The sequence below is a fragment of the Canis aureus genome, chromosome 9 (genome assembly GCF_053574225.1).
Source record: "Canis aureus isolate CA01 chromosome 9, VMU_Caureus_v.1.0, whole genome shotgun sequence".
Classification (NCBI taxonomy): Eukaryota; Metazoa; Chordata; class Mammalia; order Carnivora; family Canidae; genus Canis; species Canis aureus.
This window is the reverse complement of record NC_135619.1, coordinates 25,770,610-25,788,310: the sequence shown is the minus strand read 5'-3', so window position 1 is coordinate 25,788,310 and position 17,701 is coordinate 25,770,610. Positions and strand designations below refer to the sequence as shown.

The window sequence follows — 17,701 nt, the reverse complement described above, 5'->3', positions numbered from 1 at the left end:
AAGAATTCTAGCTGAATTCCAAAAATACCAATTTTTTTTTGTGACCAGTGTTAAATTAATGGTCTATTACAAATCCTAAGACCAGGTGTGGTAATAAGAATGATATTTTTTCCATATCAAACATTTATAAACTATTTTCCAAATGTAAGGCATTGTCTTACACAGTAAGAAAACAAATCATTGTCATTGAGTGCTTAGGGTAATGCCCTCGGGGCACCAAACAATGTAAGACACCTGCAGTAGAGGTGTTAGGAAAAGATCAAAAAGATCACATAAAATGTGAATTGTCATTTTTTAAAAAAGATTTATGTATTTATTTGAAAGAGAGAGAGCACACCATGTGCAAGTGGGAAGTTGGGGAGAGGGAGGGGAAAAGAAAAGGATCTCAAGGATCTCAAATTCAGAGCAGAGCCCAATGTGAGGCTTGATCCCACAACCCTAAAATCATGACCTGAGGTGAAATCAAGAGTAGGACCTTAACCGACTGAGCCACCCAGGCACTCTTGTATTGGCTTTTGTAAATGGGTAAAAATTTATTATTTTTTCATGTTAAGAGATATTTTTTAAAAAGGTAATATCAGGCACTAGAAAATGACTATCATAAACATATTTATCAATTTGTACTATTTGCTACTATCTGCACTTCTCTTCCTACTGTTAACAGTACTAGCCAGTATTTTTAGGGTCTAGGTAAGAAGTTTGGTGGGTTTTCTCCCCCAAGATTTTATGACATTAATAAATAGTGAAATTATTTAAGAATGTTAGCAAATAGACTTAAACTTCACAAATGCCTACATTTAACTGGTTTTTTAAGGATATGTTTAACCAGTAATTTTACAGGTCAATATCTGTCATCAGTCATACTTAACGATTATTAGTTTTGAGAATACATAATTTTTTAAAGAAATATTTTATTTATTTATTCATGAGAGACAGAGAGAAAGAGAGAGAGGCAGAGACACAGGCAGAGGGAGAAGCAGGCTCCATGCCAGAAGCCCGATGTGGGATTTTATCCCAGGATTCCAAGATTACACCCTGAGCCAAAGGCGGATGCTCAACCACTGAGCCACCCAGGCGTCCCGAGAATACAGAATTTTAACAAGTTTTCTAAACTTCTTGCATTACAAAAGAAATACAAACTAGGATAAATCAGACAGTCATCTAGTTCAAATCTCTTTTACATTTATCTTTGAGAGCTATTAAGTATGTTGTCCAAGATCACATTTATATATTTATTTTTTTCTAGATTTTTGGGTTTTTTTTGTTGATACCTAGACTTCAGACCCAACATAAATTTTAAAATGTTTATGATAGTTCGGTTTACTCTTCAGTAACATTAAATAATAAACAAAAATAATAAGCAATAATTCTTAATGTTTATTATAGTTCATGTGATTTTTTTATTTCAATCTCTGATTTTTCCAAGTTGCCACTATACCTAAGACCTATTTAATATTTTTAAAAATAGCACTGAAAACATGGAAGTCACTCTTCGACAGGTACAGAGAACCCAGTAAGTACAGAACAGTAGGTTGAATAAGTGATAAATACAATGCTTTTTTTAAAATCACGATCTAATATAAATCAACTTCACGATTTCTTTTAACCTCAGCTATAAAATAGGATACCACTCCCTAGTGAAAAAGGGCTATTTGTAGGGAGTACAGAGGAGAGTTTTGAGATAATCTGGATGTTTGAGATAATTTGGATATTTATAGAGGCAGAATATTGAGGCCTATTTCCAGGTTACAAAGTTCATTAAAAGGCAGGCCTGATAATTATGAAGCCAGGTCTGTGTACTGACTCCTACTAGTTTAGTGCTCTTTTCATCACAAATGCAATTAACCATATGGTTCTCTTCAGCTTAACCAGCATTTGTGACAGTATTCTTTATATTTAAATAATTTACTTACCTGAATCTGAAAATACTAAAGATGGTGACTTTTTTAAATAAGTCCCCCCTTTCAATGGAGGCCTGAGGACAATATTTTCTAAAGGGGAACTCTCATTTTTGATATTCCCACCTCATCTCCAAAAATACTTAAGTCTAACAGGGAGAAAAACAATCAATCAACTTCCTTTTTATGAGAAATAGTATTTATTATAATAGAAGATACTTGGTCTTGCAAATTTCAGTGCTATAGTTCAACATATTGCATTATTAGCCTTCAGTTAAAGCACAGGTACACGATCTTTAGAATATTATCAGTTAAAAAACACACCAAAAGTTAAATTACACTTACTTTCGGATGTCATTTTCTCAGTTCCTGTATGTTTCATTCGCTCCCAGGAATTCTGTTCCTTCTTTTCACAATCTTTAATGTCAAAAAGTTCTTTTTCCTCTTTTCTCTTTTGTCTCATCTTGTCATAAGTAGATTTTGAAATAGAAATTTTAATCTGAATGAAAAAGTTGAAATATCTGAAAGTATTCAGGGAGTTTGACATTTAAAATAACTATATCTCAGAAAACTTTATATAAAGTGTCTACATACAAAAAAATAAACTATACATTTTTTAGCCCTTATTTCAGGAATTCCAAAATTGAATTACATAGCACTAATATCGTAACTAAATTTGCGCTTGAGGATACCAGTCTGTTAGTCCTAGAGTGTCCTAGAAGATTGTTGAATATGTACATACATACATATATATATAAAGTACATGTATAGTATAAAATACACTAGATATTTTATACCAGAATGAGAATGTATTTGCTGGAAAGATGAATAATCCATTACTTAAATGATTAAGGATCAGAAATTTCAATTATCCTGAGATTTTAAAAATTTTAATCAAAACACCTTCACCCAAAATCTGATGAACATAGGCTTCAGTTTATCCTAATAATCAGCAAATAACCTTACATCTTTTTCATTCTCAATATCAATACATGATGGAATACTTTGCTGGACTGCTCTTCCATAAATTCCTGATGGCGGTTCAATGCTTTGTTTAATTGAAAATGTATCTCCATTTTCCACAGAAGGTATTAGTGATTGGCTGCAGGCCGCTGGTGCTGAATTTGGACTTCCAAATACACCTGAAATTAACCAACCATCAAATTGCCATTAAGTATTTATGTGATGTCACTTTGATAACAAAGTTAAACACAAGGCTCTTGACTTTAAGAAATAAGTAATATAGTTAGCAAGAAACATGTTAAATAAAAAATATAAAAACAAATACCCTAACAGGACAATCGCATAGGAGGTATCACTGGCCATTTCACAATATTAAATGAGAACTACATATTGTAATAATTAGTTCACATGAAGGAAAGGTTGGTATGAGCTGGGTGTTTAAAATGATTTCAAGGAACAAGGATTTGAGCTGGGATTGGAAGACACAATGGATTTGGACAGGTAAGTGAAAAAGGAGGGGACATCCTATGAGATGGGAATGCTTACAAGCAGAGCTGAACAAGTATAAAGCATGTATGTGAAGTAAATAACTTAGTTTGGTTGGGTACAAGGCAAACAGAGGAATAACAGAAACTAAGTTTGCAAGGATAGGTTGAAGCCAATCTGAGAAGCGTCTCAAATTAAATTCATGAGACTCTACCAAACAATTAGGAAAGCTTTCCAAGCATTTCATTCTATTCCACTGTATTTACCAAAAATAAGATGTGTATCTTCAATGTTTATCATCACATTTTAGTTTTTTTATTAAAAATGAAACTAATTGAGATGTGGTAATTAATGATGGGGAAAACTTTCACAATGTATGTGGATATCAAATAATCATTTTAAATGCTTACAATTTTATTTGTCAATTATACTTAAAGTTTAAAAGAAAAAAGTTTTATTTGCAAATATATTGTTCCAAAGGTCCCCTAGCCCTCCAAAATATATATAACAAGGGTTAATTTTGACTTGTCTAGGCTCTATGGAAAATAATAAAATTATATCAATTACTAAGCTGATAAATGATAAATAAGGGCTATTATTTGAACTTAAAATATGATAAAACTGTCTTAGCTATCCTAAAAATATCTTAGAAGTACCTAGACTGAAGCTGTCACATAATACATTGCTCTGAAAATTACTAACATCAATTTACTGTTAGGTTAGGAGACAGAAATGTAAAATTAAGTACTCCTAATTTTTTCAATATAATGACTTTTTAAAAAGAAAGTTCTAATAAAAAAAGTTCTAATCAACACTTGAATCACACCTTTCTCTGTTTTTAATGATATCCTTTGCTTATGTGCGGAGAACACATATGATTAACAAGCTAAATAACTTGGAAATACCTTTTCCAACAACAACTACTGAGTCTTCTGGGAAGGTATTTGTGGATGTGAAGTCAAAACTGGGAATTTGCTGTAAATTTGATGATGACCCTGTAAATGCTAAAAAAAAACAAACAAAAAAAAAACCCAACATTTAAAAATTGTTATTATATAGTATTTTAGGAGGTTGGAACATGTCCTTTAAAACAGAGATTTTATTTCATACACAAATTTTACAATTTATTTGTTCACACTTATTTAGTAATTCAATAAATATTTGAAATTAGAATACTTCGTATGGACTAGGCAGTAGAGAAAAAAGAAATCTTTCCCCTAAGGAGTTTACACATGCCAGAGTTAAGAATGAAAAACGTACATAATAATCACAGAATGATAACTGAGCAACAAAAGGGTAACCATAACCATGAAGGAAAGCCTCTGACTTCTGAAAACAGACCAAGTCAATCTCACAGCAATCTGTACTTTTCTAGTAAAAAGTACAGATTAACTTTCACCTCAGTTTGTGATTACTTATTTAATTATTCTACTACTAGACTGTAAGCTCTATGGAGATAGGGCCCATTTCTGGTTTTGATTATCATTCTTTTCCAGAGCCTCTTAGTAGGGCATATAGTATGTATTCAATAAATATGTTAGATGAATGTTACAAGAAAAAAAAAAAGCAAAATATAATTGAATTAGGGTCAACAAATAGAAACCTCAGGTAGCCTCAATGGTGGTCAGTGACAAAGGAAAGCCTATCTAAGCAAATGGAACAATTTGCTCAACATTCATCCGCAAACATAAAGTGTATACATAGTCTGTCAAGAGATGACTGAATAGGGATCGCTGGGTGGTGCAGCGGTTTGGCGCCTGCCTTTGGCCCAGGGCGCGCGATCCTGGAGACCCGGAATCGAATCCCATATCAGGCTCCCGGTGCATGGAGCCTGCTTCTCCCTCTGCCTATGTCTCTGCCTCTCTCTCTCTCTCTCTCTCTCTCTCTCTATGTGACTATCATAAATAAATAAAAAAATTAAAAAAAAAAGAGATGACTGAATTAGACAAACCTCATGAGGAAATATATAAAGAACATGTAATCTTTAAGTAGTTTAATTTCATTTATCACAGAAGCTGATATAACTAGTCATTTTTAATGTTACTTCTACTTTTTACACTTTATTTTCTTGTAAACAAAGAAAATCTGAAAGAATGTTGCTCATTGAGTCTCAATTCTAAAATACAAAGAAAAACTAAGCTTAAAAGACTCTTGACGTATAAAGTACTTTTATATAACTTTTTTGTTACTTCTATCTCATTCATCCAAATAGAGAAAAAGAGAATATTAATTTATAACACCTAGTTTGCTAACACTCCAAGCAACCATCACTAATCATTTCTCAAGTCATTAACTAGGGCTCTACATTTGTATGTAGAAAATGGGCAGGTTCAAAGGAACATCCAGCAGAGGAGTGGAATGGGAAGAAGTGGTTCTGAAAGCTAATCAATCCTTTTTTTTTTTTTTTAAAGATTTTATTTATTTATTCATTAGAGAGAGAGAGAGAGAGAGAGAGAGGCAGAGACACAGGCAGAGGGAGAAGCAGGCTCCATGCAGGAGCCCAATGTAAGACTCAATCCTGGGACTCCAGGACCACACCCTGGGCCAAAGGCAGGTGCTAAACTGCTGAGCCACCCAGGGATCCCCAAGCTAATCAATCCTAAAACTGTCTGGGGTTTCTTGCAAAATGAATCCATTCACATATACCATCCATTGTTGATATTTCTTTCAGAAGTTGTTTTATTCCCTTCAGCACTGCACTCAAAATTCATTTTAACCTGATTATTCAAGGATGCAATGTTTGAATGACTGTATCCAAGGCTACATTGTTAGTTTGGGTTGGCTCATCACCATTTCATGCATTTAACATGTGACAACAGACACCATTACATGCAAAGCCTAACAGGAATATAAAGATGACCATATCTTTACTTCTAATTTATACTATTATACTATTAATACTTTTAATTTATATTATTTAAACTATTATTTGAATTTAAACTATGACAAAACTGTCTTTGCTATCCTAAAAATATCTTAGAAGTACCTAAACTGCAGCTGTTACATAATATATCTCTCTAAAAATTAGTAACATTAATTTACTGTAGGTTAGAAGACAGAAATGTAAAATTAAGTATTTTAGGCCAGTTAAGTGGGGAAAGCTTTCTGAAGAAATGGATTTCAAGCCAGTATCCAAAAGCCCACATGATGTGAACCATTAAGATTGGAAACTGTATTTAGGCCAACCGCACATGCTAACTAAGAAAACTTCTAGTATTAAGAATGCCAGAAAAAAAAAAAAAAAAGAATGCCAGAGCACGGTGAATGAAAAGAGGAGTGAAAGAAAGTTAAGCTGAGGCAAGATTACTAAAGGTTTTAAAAATTATGCCACAGAGCACAAAATTTATTCTGTGGGAATTGGGAACTACTCAAGTAGTTCCATATTGAGTATGGAGATGGTAACCATATTTCAAAAAGCTAATTCTGGAAGGGTATGCAGTATGGAGTAAAAAATGGATAAAATAAGAAGGAAGATATCTTAACAGAAGGCTATTGCAATTAACCAGGAAAGAAGTAATGAAGGCGCAGATTAAACAGAACTGGCAGGATGGGTCATTGCCTGAACTTGGAGAGTAAGGAGAAGTAGACAAAGATGATTCTAAAGTTGTAAGTCCCCATAACTGGGAAAATGGTAATGCTACTAATAAAAATGAAAACAAAGGAAGAAGAGCAGGCCTGGAAAGGAAGGTAAGTTTGGTTTTTAAACATGTTCATTCTTATTGACCATACAGATATAGTAGGCATTTGGTTTAGAATTGGAAGTGTGAGTGTGAAGCAATTTTCTGGAGTAGAAATAACTGCTGGTCAAAAGATATAAATATTACTATGGTTCAAAAAAAAGGGTACACTAGTAGTGAATGAACATATTTAGCAATTATTTCAAAATAATTTTTAAAAAAAGAAAATTAAGGGGATCCCTGGGTGGCTCAGTGGTTTAGTGCCTGCCTTCGGCCCAGGGTGTGATCCTGGTGTCCCAGGATCAAGTCCCTTGTCGGGCTCCCTGCATGGAGCCTGCTTCTCCCTCTGCCTATGTCTCTGCTTCTCTCTCTCTCTCTCTCTCTCTCTCTCTCTCATGAATAAATAAAATCTTTAAAAAAAAAAGAAAATTAAAAAATTATGTTAGGGTATGAGTTATACCCTCTTTACATGAGAAATAAAATACATATATAAATAGGAAAAGAACTTTGTCATTCTCTTTTGTAAAAACAATAAGAGAAGAAACCTTCCACAAAGAACAGATACTAAATTATATCATGGATGAAACTTTAAAATTTTACAAAAAAAAAAAAAAAAAGAAAGAAAGAAAGAAAATCATCCCAGCAACTTCCCTTTACTCAATTTATTTCCACAAAAAATACATGTGTCCTAAAATGTCTGACTGCCTACACACATATATATAACTTCAGATGATCAGAAATAATAAAGTTGACCTATTACACTCACAATTGCTACAAATAAGAAAATGACAGTTCCTTACAGTTACTAGATTAAATACTTAAATACAGTGACTTCTAATTACACTGTTTAGATATTTATACCCTTTAAAATAACTTCCTCTTTACCCTAAGGATAAGTTTTAAAAATGTAGCTATAATAGGATCTCTGAAAAAATGGACACAGCAGTCACAGAAGAGTTAATTGCTACACTAAATTTAAAGAAAAAGAAAAAGAATGTAAATTATTAATAATGGTTAGTGATAATAAAGAAGCCTTCCCAGGTTCTACCACAGGAAAACTATAGTTGTGTTTCCACAGTTTTATTCCATGGTTACAATCTAAGTAGGCATTTGGGCTTTATTTATTTATTATTATTATTTTTTTAATTTTTATTTATTTATGATAGTCACAGAGAGAGAGAGAGAGAGAGAGAGAGAGAGGCAGAGACACAGGCAGAGGGAGAAGCAGGCTCCATGCACCGGGAGCCCGACGTGGGATTCGATCCCGGGTCTCCAGGATCGCGCCCTGGGCCAAAGACAGGCGCCAAACTGCTGTGCCACCCAGGGATCCCCTGGGCTTTATTTATTTACATGATTTTCCTGCCCCATTTTAGTGGTAAAATGTCTTGTAAAACGTGTGTGTGTATAATCTGAGGAGGTAGAGGTCAGAAGAAATTCCCTAGTTTTAATCTTTCAGGTAATCACCCCCTGCTTTGGCTTTTCAGGCCAGTCCATTAACCAATACATGAACCTGTATGTTCTATTTGGCAAAATTATTGAAGCAATGACACATCAGCAGAAGGGTAAGAAAAATCTCAAAACTGAGAAATCTCAGTTTATTGGCATGCTTAGTGAGATACTCTGAGACATTTAATTCAGGATTTAGAGACATTCAATCTTAAAAATTAACCTGTGAAATTTACTAACCTTTTGTATGTTTATAGTATCTTGGGTGTTCCTTATTTTGTATTTTGAAAACACTAGGTGAAATGTCATGGGACCTATCATCTTCAAAATCACCACATCCAAACCCATAGTTCATACGTTGACCAATAATGCTTACATTGGATGTTGTAATCCCTATAAAATAAAATACATTAAAATATTTATGTATGTATGTAAATATTTGAAAAATGATTCAGGTAATATTACAGATAGTTGCATATCTCCCTTCTAAAGCTACCTTGCCTTATAAACTTTTAAAGAGGTCAGTGACATAATATTAGAAATTATAACATTATAGTAATTTAAAGTTTTATTTTAAATTTTGTTATACCTTTTACTAGCAGTTAAGAACATTTTTATTATTAGCTATATCTAAAACATTTTATAAAACAGGCTTTAAAATTACAATGAAATACAAAATTCAGTGTTTGGAAGAGATAATCAAATATAAATATATTTAAAATGATAGGCATTTAATGTTTAAATGACATATGAAACTTTAGAGCAAAAAGAAAAATTTATAAATCTAGAATTTTTAAACTCTATCCTGAGAGATATTCCATTTCTCTATTTCCTCCCACTCTTGTGTAATGGGTCTATAATGGTCTAGCTGGTGAAGGAGTATACTATACAATGACTGAGGTCAGAATCTAGAATCATGCCTCCTGGCTTTAAATTATAGCATTGCCACTTAAACTGCTGAGAGAACCTGGGCAAGACACTTAATTTTATTTGTAAAATGGGGATGATATATTACCTCTTTCAGAATCACTGTGAGGATTAAGTGAAAAAAATACATGTAAAGGCCTAGCATAGTATCTAGCATACTGTAAATACCCATGTAAATGTTATATTCCTAACTAAAAATAAAAGAAACCAGGGCACGTGAGTGGTTTAATCAGTTAAGCATCCAACTCCTGATTTTGGCTCAGGTCATGATCTCAGGGTGTTGAGACTGAGCCCTGCATCAGGCTCCATAATCAGCAGGAATGTGCTTGAGATTCTTTCTCTCTCTCTGCCCCCCTGCCCATCGCCCAAAATAAATAAATAAATCTTTAAAAAAAAAAATTAAAACCCTAACATGAGCTTCCTTTTAACAACATAATAAATTTTAATCTTCGTTTGAATGTTTTAACTGACTACCCTATACCAATACTTTGAAGCTATTAAAACCACAAAATATCTACCTACTAAATGGAAAATCCTACATGATATACATTTAGTCATCATCTATTTACATATATATAGCTCCTACAAATAGTATTACTTAATAATGACAAAATGCAATTTGTTCTTAATATTATTGTAGTTTTTTTTTTTTTTTTAATAAAAATAGGATCGTTGGGAGAAGGGGTGGCTGGTGGCAGCTGGGCAACAGAGGATTGTAGAGTAAAAGGCACTGAGTCAGTTCAAAGAGGGTCAAAAAATACCTAGTGTTAAATGATAGAGAGCTTCTGGGAGTAACATATCTATACACTCTTTTTAGTTTTGATAGTTAATTCGTAAAGGTAGCTTCATAAAGATACTGGCTTCAGGGATCCATCGGTGGCGCAGAGGTTTAGCACCTGCCTTTGGCCCAGCGCGCGATCCTGGAGACCTGGGATCGAATCTCACGTCGGGCTCCCGGTACATGGAGCCTGCTTTTCCCTCTGCCTGTGTCCCTGCTTCTCTCTCTCTCTCTCTCTCTCTCATTCTCTGTGTGTGACTATCATAAATAAATAAAAATTAAAAAAAAAAAAGATACTGGCTTTGGGTGCAAATGCTTTCTGTTAATAATTGGTATTATTAATCCGATGCTACAGGAAAGAAGTTTAGATAACATAATTCAGGAGATTTACCTATATAAATTACCTATAGCACATTTATTTGTGTTCTATACTAGGTAGTGGTGGATTAGATGTGGAAATATTATTGGAAATGATGATATAAAGACAAATTCAATTTACAGTTTTTACATAACTATTTTTTATTTTGTTTTCATATAGTCTTTATTCTAAGCATTTTTATGATTTGCCAATTAAATGATAAATTTGTAGGAATCATATGCTTACTGAAAACAAAACCCTATCCCACAAAAACAGAAAATGTAAACCCAAGTTTATAAAATCGTAAACCATTAGCAAATTTACATTTTGAGGGCATAATTAAATTTAATCAAAAAATAAATAAATAAATAAATTTAACCAAGAATATCTCATAGTGAACTCAACAGTAAGTTTCCAAAACTTGATCTTAGAAATATTTATTTGTTAAAAACACAGATTTCTAATTCTGAAGATCGATTCATTAGTTGTGAGTTCCCAGAATCTGTGTTATAAGTATCCCTGGTGATTCCTAGGACTAGCCAAGTTTGAGTAATACTAAATATTAGACAAGTTTGGCAAACACTAAATACTATATATAGAAGTATGTACTAGCTTAAGAACTTTTTCACACTTCACTAAAACAAGTGACTTACTAGGACAGGGCAAAACTCAAATCTAAGTTTTCTAAATCTATTCTTTTCTAATTCCAAAGATATTCTTCCAATAAAAGGCTCCACTTTTGTAAACAAGACACAGCCTACCATAACTTATATATTTATAAAGTTATTAATAATTTACTATAATAATCAGGCTTTAAAAAGGATTAAAGAGTAAGTTTATATGTTATATGTCTTCTCCTGTAAGAGAATACCAAATGTTCACTATGCATTAGGTGCTTATACTTATATGTTTATTACTCCTTCTCACAGTTTACATTACCAAATGAGGGAACTGAGTTTCAAAGCAGTTAAATAACTTGCTCAGCTCATGAATATGGCCAAACTGGGATTCTAGCTGGGGTCTTTCAGACTCCAAAGCACATATACACTGTCTTCCTGTGCCTAGATTAACTAACTCTTTGTGGAACAATAGGTTTGTGGAAGCCAATATATTAGGCACGCATGGTTGAATGAAACATTCATGATTATGAAGGCACTTGGTAGGTAATAAGAGGTAAATAATCTCTGGGAATCTGAGAGTCGAAAATAGTAAAATAATGGTAATATCACTATAAAGATGTCAGTGCAAAATATAATGATATCACAAAAGAGATAATAATCAATTTTGTTTGTGAATGGGAAAGGTTTCCAGAGAAAGCAACTGAACTGTTTTTACAGCTTAATCAAGTGTGTGTGGATTCCAGATTTCACCCAGAAGAAATGGTAGGTGCAAGTGCAAAAAGAGAGGAAACGGTACTTTAATGGTCTGATTTAACTGGAATACAAAAATGCAAAGAAGGAACTAAAATTTGAGGCTGGAGAGGTAGACAAGGACAGATCAAAGAAGAATGTCCTAAAAAAAAAAAAAAAAAAAAAAAAAAGGAAGAATGTCCTAAGAATTATTAAGGCTGGACAACACAGTCTGACTTGCATTGTGGGGAATGGATTATAGAGAATGAAACTGAAGCTGGAGAAAAATCTTAGGAAGCTAGGAAGGTAAGAAACGAGTAAAAGTGATAGTGGAGACTAAAAAGAGGAGATGAAATTAAGACATACTTAGGAGCAAGAAATTTAAAAATCTTAATAGACAATTAAATACATACATATATATATTTTAGAGAGGAAATTATAATGTAAGGTAGAGTAGCCTTAAAGTCATTAGGACTTTTATACTGAGATCATGTGAAAATAAATTCCAATTTGTTATATAATTCACTCATAATCCAATATAGTTTTACCAATCATAAGGAAGAATCACAGACAGTTCCCATCCTAAATAGATCAGAATCCAAATATTTTCCAATAACTAAGTCTATTCTTTTTTACATTTTTAAAATTTAAATTCAATTTGCCAACATATAGTATAACACCCAGTGCTCATCCCATCAAGTGCCTTCCTCAGTGCCTATCACCCAGTTACCCCATCCATCCCCCCACCCATAACTAAATCTATTTTCTGAAAAATTCTATATGTTAGAGACTGCCAAGTTAGTTCACAAAATTCTTAACAAGATACAAATGAACTTAACTACTAGTTAAGTGTTGTTTTTAAAACAAATTGTCTTTTGTGATGCCTAGTGGCTTCCAAACTATGCTGCATATTAGAATCATCCTGAGGGTTTTCAAAACTCTGGCAGCCAGGTCACATTCCATATCAAAAACCAAAATGTCCAGATGGAAAAGCCAGGGATAGGTACACCTATGGGCTTAAAGGGGGATCCATTATTTAGGTAAATATTTTTACTTCCAAGAACAATACAATACTTATTCTTGCTTTTTGGCCTTTTAAGGAGTTGAAGAGATGATTAGTCTTAACTGGTAACTACAAAAATTCTACATCTGAAATGTATTTTTTTTTTTTACCATTTTTGATATTATTTAAAAATCATACTGTTTATAAATCACATTTTAAAAAGTTATAAAATACCTGCAATGAGGCTTTGGTCTATTTCAGAGTTTTTATTCTTTGCAGAAGAAAGTCTTGTTGGACAAGGTTTTTTTCCAAATGTTGGAAATATATCTGACCTAGAATGAAACAAAGTAATTTTAATAAGCATTTAAGGCCTAAAGCTAATTCAACATTCTTATATAGTAAGGCAGGAGCATTATGAAAAACTATAGCTAAAAATATTTATTGGTATTCCTAGTTCACTTTTTGAACTCTCAACCATTTAACATATAAGCAATTCTTTATTATTCATGAGAGGATTGCCAAAGCCAGGGAAGATTCTCCAACTTGTACTTTATAATCTTTTGTTGGGTCCAAAAAAAAAAAAAAAAAAAAAACTGATCCAAAGAAAGTTCATTCTGAAACTAAAGCAAATGATTCCTATGTATCTACTATACTATCTTTCCTTATAGGTAATAATGCAAAAAAAGAGACTTGACTACACTACATATTAGAGATAAGCAACAAGTAGGTTGATTAGCAAATGCCACTTTCTTCCTGGATTATTATTTTAAACTTTTCTGACATTATAAAGACCAACAGGCTTTTTTCTTTTTTTTTTTTTTCCACAAAGAAAGCAACTGAAGAATGTTAAATCTGAATGTAAAGAAACTTTTAAATGAATTAAGTGTTGTAATATCAAAAAGACAGTGATGGATATTACAAAGAGATTTTACAAAGGAGTATATTTATTAGTAGTTGGGTAAGCATATTTGTTAATTGGCCTAGTGAGAAGTCAGTGCTAAATATTTTTAAAGAATAATTTCTCAGGGATCCCTTGGGTGACTCAGCGGTTTAGCGCCGGCCTTCGGCCCAGGGCATGATCCTGGAGTCCCGGGATCGAGTCCCACATCAGGCTCCCTGCATGGAGCCTGCTTCTCCCTCTGCCTGTGTCTCTGCCTCTCTCTCTGTGTCTCTCATGAATAAATTAAATCTTAAAAAAAAAAAAAAAAGAATTATTTCTCTAGAATTGATGACAGGTTTTTAAATTTACATTCATACTATGTATCTGACTTGAATGAAAGAAAATACTTTAATCTCTAGAAAAGTGGTTCCCAAGAGTTTTTCCTTTCCAACCCACTTAAAGATGAAAGCTCCACATGAGGTAGTAATAGCTTTCTTTGCCATGATTTGTAAGGCAAGACGCAAGCTGGATAAGAATAACTGTTTTAAATCTATTAAATTTAATGTGGAAATATGAAATTCATTAAAGGTAATTTGGTCCAGAAATGAGGGTATATTGAACTCTTTCTTACAGAGTTCAGTATCTAAGGGAATAATTCCATGAGACAACATAGGGAATAGCAAATTCTAAATATTATAGTATAAAATGAACTTTTCTACCCAGCTATGTTCCAAATTATTTATAGGACCTTACAGCTATAGGAATATTTAACATAAAATTTCACATTCATAGAAGATAAAGGAAGGACTTTAGGTCTAAAAGATAAATAGCTATTTCAAATGTCTGGTAACTAAACATAAATGTAGTCACTTCACTAGCCCATGTAGCTGTTCCAAATTAATTTTGTAAATATACTGCATTATTTTACCCAGGTAATTACAACAAAGTAATTTCCAGTAAGAAAACTTTCCAACTGTAAAATAAGCTGCTACTTAAGTTAAAAATGTAGAGATTGGTTCAGGATAAAATCAAAGGAAAATAAAGTTAAAAAGACGGACAACAACAACAAAATAAAAATAAGACTAGACTGACAACAACAAATATAAACAAGGATGTGAAACAACTGGAACTCTCATACTTTGCTAGTGAGAGTATAAAATTGCACAAGTATTCTGGAAAACTGTTCAGCGGTTATTTAAAAAGATAAATTCTATGACCTAGCAATTCTACTCTTAGGTTTTTGTCCAAAATAAAGGAAGATATTCCCCAAAATCCTAGAATAGAGTTACAGAAATTCTCAGAAATCAAGGTGGGATCACTGTTTAAGACTTAGAGGTCACTGAGGTAATCTGGAAAAGTTTGGTGAACTGCTATACTAAATATTCTTTGTCAGTTGTGGGGCAGTCAAGACTCTAATTTAAGAACTTCAATAAAGAGGCTTCTGGGAAAGCTGCAAAAGCTACAGCATGGAATCCTAACCTTCTACTAGAAAATGTAACAACAAAATGTAAGAAATAGCGAGGTAATAGCTGGGTAGAGTTTATCTAACCAATTACAGGAAATTGGTGCTGAGTTTTCAATGAAAGCAGTAATATCAGGTATAGGTTTACTGCAAAAGATTGAATGATCTTTTGATCATTGAATCAAATGATGATTTGATTTGAATCAAATGATGATCCAGAACAGAGCTAAAGAACTCAGAATATTGGGCAGTCCTGGTGGCGCAGCGATTTAGTGCCGCCTGCAGCCCAGGGCCTGATCCTGGAGACCCTGGATTGAGTCCCACGTCAGGCTCTCTGCATGGAGCCTGCTTCTTTCTCCCTCTGCCTCTCTCTCTGCCTGTGTCTCTGCCTCTCTCTCTCTCTCTCTGTGTGTCTCTATGAATAAATAAATAAAATATTAAAAAAAAAAGAACTCAGAATATTAGGGTAAATCTTAGGCAGGAGAACAACTAGGGCTTGGGGAATATGGGCTTATATTATTGTAGGAGCTCTAAGTTGCACTAAAGGTTGTGTTCTCTCTCTCCACCTGACCCAAGCAAAAGCCATGCAAGACAGTATCTGTAAATTTTTCCACTGTCTTTTAAATGTACTTCAACATCTTAAAACCTAGAATATACATAGTTTTAAAGTTTTTTCAAATATGATATTAGGGGTCAGACTACAAATTAAAGATTGGCATTCATTTAACATGTCAAAAAATAAAATACATTATTCTCTTCCCCTGGGGAGTTGTAGACAGAGAAGAAGTCAATGATTCTTGGCTGTAAACTCCACTTTCACTGTAAGAGCTGATGTTTGGAGAGGAAGATCGAGATGGTGAGTCCATAATCAAGTCGAGCTTAATTGCTGAATCAGGGCTTTCAAGATCAGAAGTACTGCCACTCAGTTTTGCTCTTTTCTTAGCTGCACTATTACGAAGGGACCTAAGAGAGCTCTGCATCTAAGAAAAAAATAAAAACAATTAACTTTACAAGACATTTATGTGAGTAAAAGTTATCCTTAGATTTTAAATTCCATTCACTATACCTAGCTAGCCATTCTCCAATCTGGTACTAACAAGATGGATATTAACATATTTGTACAGAGTAAAGATACATATTTTATAAACAACCAATTTATAAACAAGACCGTAAGCGCCTTTAAGAGGAAGGATCTTAAGCTATTATTCACCATGGTATTTCCAGCACTGAGAACAATGACTAATATAATAAAATTTAATTAGTAAAGGACTCATTGAATCAGATGGTAGACATCAGAGTTGAAGTCAGTGAGGTCTCGCTAATCTTAGGGCATTGGTGTATGGATGTGGCCATTTAAAAATTCTGTGAAAAGTAATCAGCTTTATAAAATTTGAAGTTTATATCAAGTTTGTCATTGTTAGAGTTCTGAGAACAACAGATGACTGTATATGACTTATGAAGCCAAGTATTTCTAGAAATGTAGAGTAGAAATTGCCATTGCAAACAAATATATTAAAGTCGGGAATGGAACCTTGAATGAATTAAGGAACCCTGTGCCACCTGGATGGCTCAGTGGTTGAGCCTTTGTCTCAGGTTGTGATCCTGGGGTCCTGGGATTGAGTCCTACGTGGGGCTCCCTGCAGGGAGCCTACTTCTCCCTCTGGCTATGTGTCTGCCTCTCTGTCTCTCATGAATAAATACATAAAATCTTAAAAAAAATATTAAGGAACCCAGAAATACATAAACTGTATTTCACTTACATTTTGATTATAACAATTATAGTGGTTGATTCAACTATATGGTCACTTCCCTAGTAAATCCCTGGAAGGTTGAATATTTAAAAATAGTACTATCCTCCTATATTTACCAATAATTATATAAAAGAAATTACCCTTTCAATTATTCACTAAAGAAAAAGGGTTATTTTTAAGATATCATACAAATAACGCAAAAATACATAGCATCAGATGAAATTTATGAGTTATGAAGGAAAATGTCTCTTCTAGAATTTTCTTCCCTTTAAATGAATTCTCTTCCTAGTACCAGTGGAATAAAACTAGGAGTGGAGGGGAAAGGAAAGATTTTACACGCAGTCAGAAGTGGGAATGACTAATTAATTCATTAAGAACCAATTTTGGTACACCAGCTTAATGTTAAAGAAATGTCCTTAAAATGAATATGCATTAATATTAATTTTATTAAGCAAACTATCAGTATATGATGCTTACATCTTAAAAACAGGCAAAAATAAAACCACAAAATATCATTGAGTGTTTCAGTTTACATATTTAATGTAAAACACTTTTTTAAACCTGACATCAGGCAGACTAATATGATAAAAAGAAAGCATCTATGGAAATAGTGCATATAGTAGTAGTAACATAGTAACCATATTCCTTCTCTGACATAATTAGTATGTACAGAGTTGTCATATTGGCAATGGATTTTTATAGTATAAATGAAGTGACTGAGAA

At 33.2% G+C, this 17,701-nt stretch overlaps 1 protein-coding gene across 6 annotated transcripts in view; it reads right to left on the bottom strand.

Annotated features, from left to right (window-relative positions):
- Positions 1 to 17,701, bottom strand: part of TOGARAM1 (TOG array regulator of axonemal microtubules 1) — a 77,840-nt gene that overhangs the window by 30,479 nt on the left and 29,660 nt on the right. For 5 of the 6 annotated variants that reach the window (XM_077909161.1, XM_077909162.1, XM_077909163.1 and 2 more), the window contains 6 exons: positions 15,975 to 16,207; positions 13,120 to 13,217; positions 8,711 to 8,863; positions 4,253 to 4,351; positions 2,865 to 3,040; positions 2,244 to 2,397 (listed from right to left, as the gene is read on the bottom strand). In XM_077909161.1, coding sequence (XP_077765287.1) covers positions 2,244 to 2,397; positions 2,865 to 3,040; positions 4,253 to 4,351; positions 8,711 to 8,863; positions 13,120 to 13,217; positions 15,975 to 16,207 — 913 coding nt within the window. The remainder of the gene's footprint in view (positions 1 to 2,243; positions 2,398 to 2,864; positions 3,041 to 4,252; positions 4,352 to 8,710; positions 8,864 to 13,119; positions 13,218 to 15,974; positions 16,208 to 17,701) is intronic. The other variant, XM_077909165.1, reaches the window with a different exon arrangement.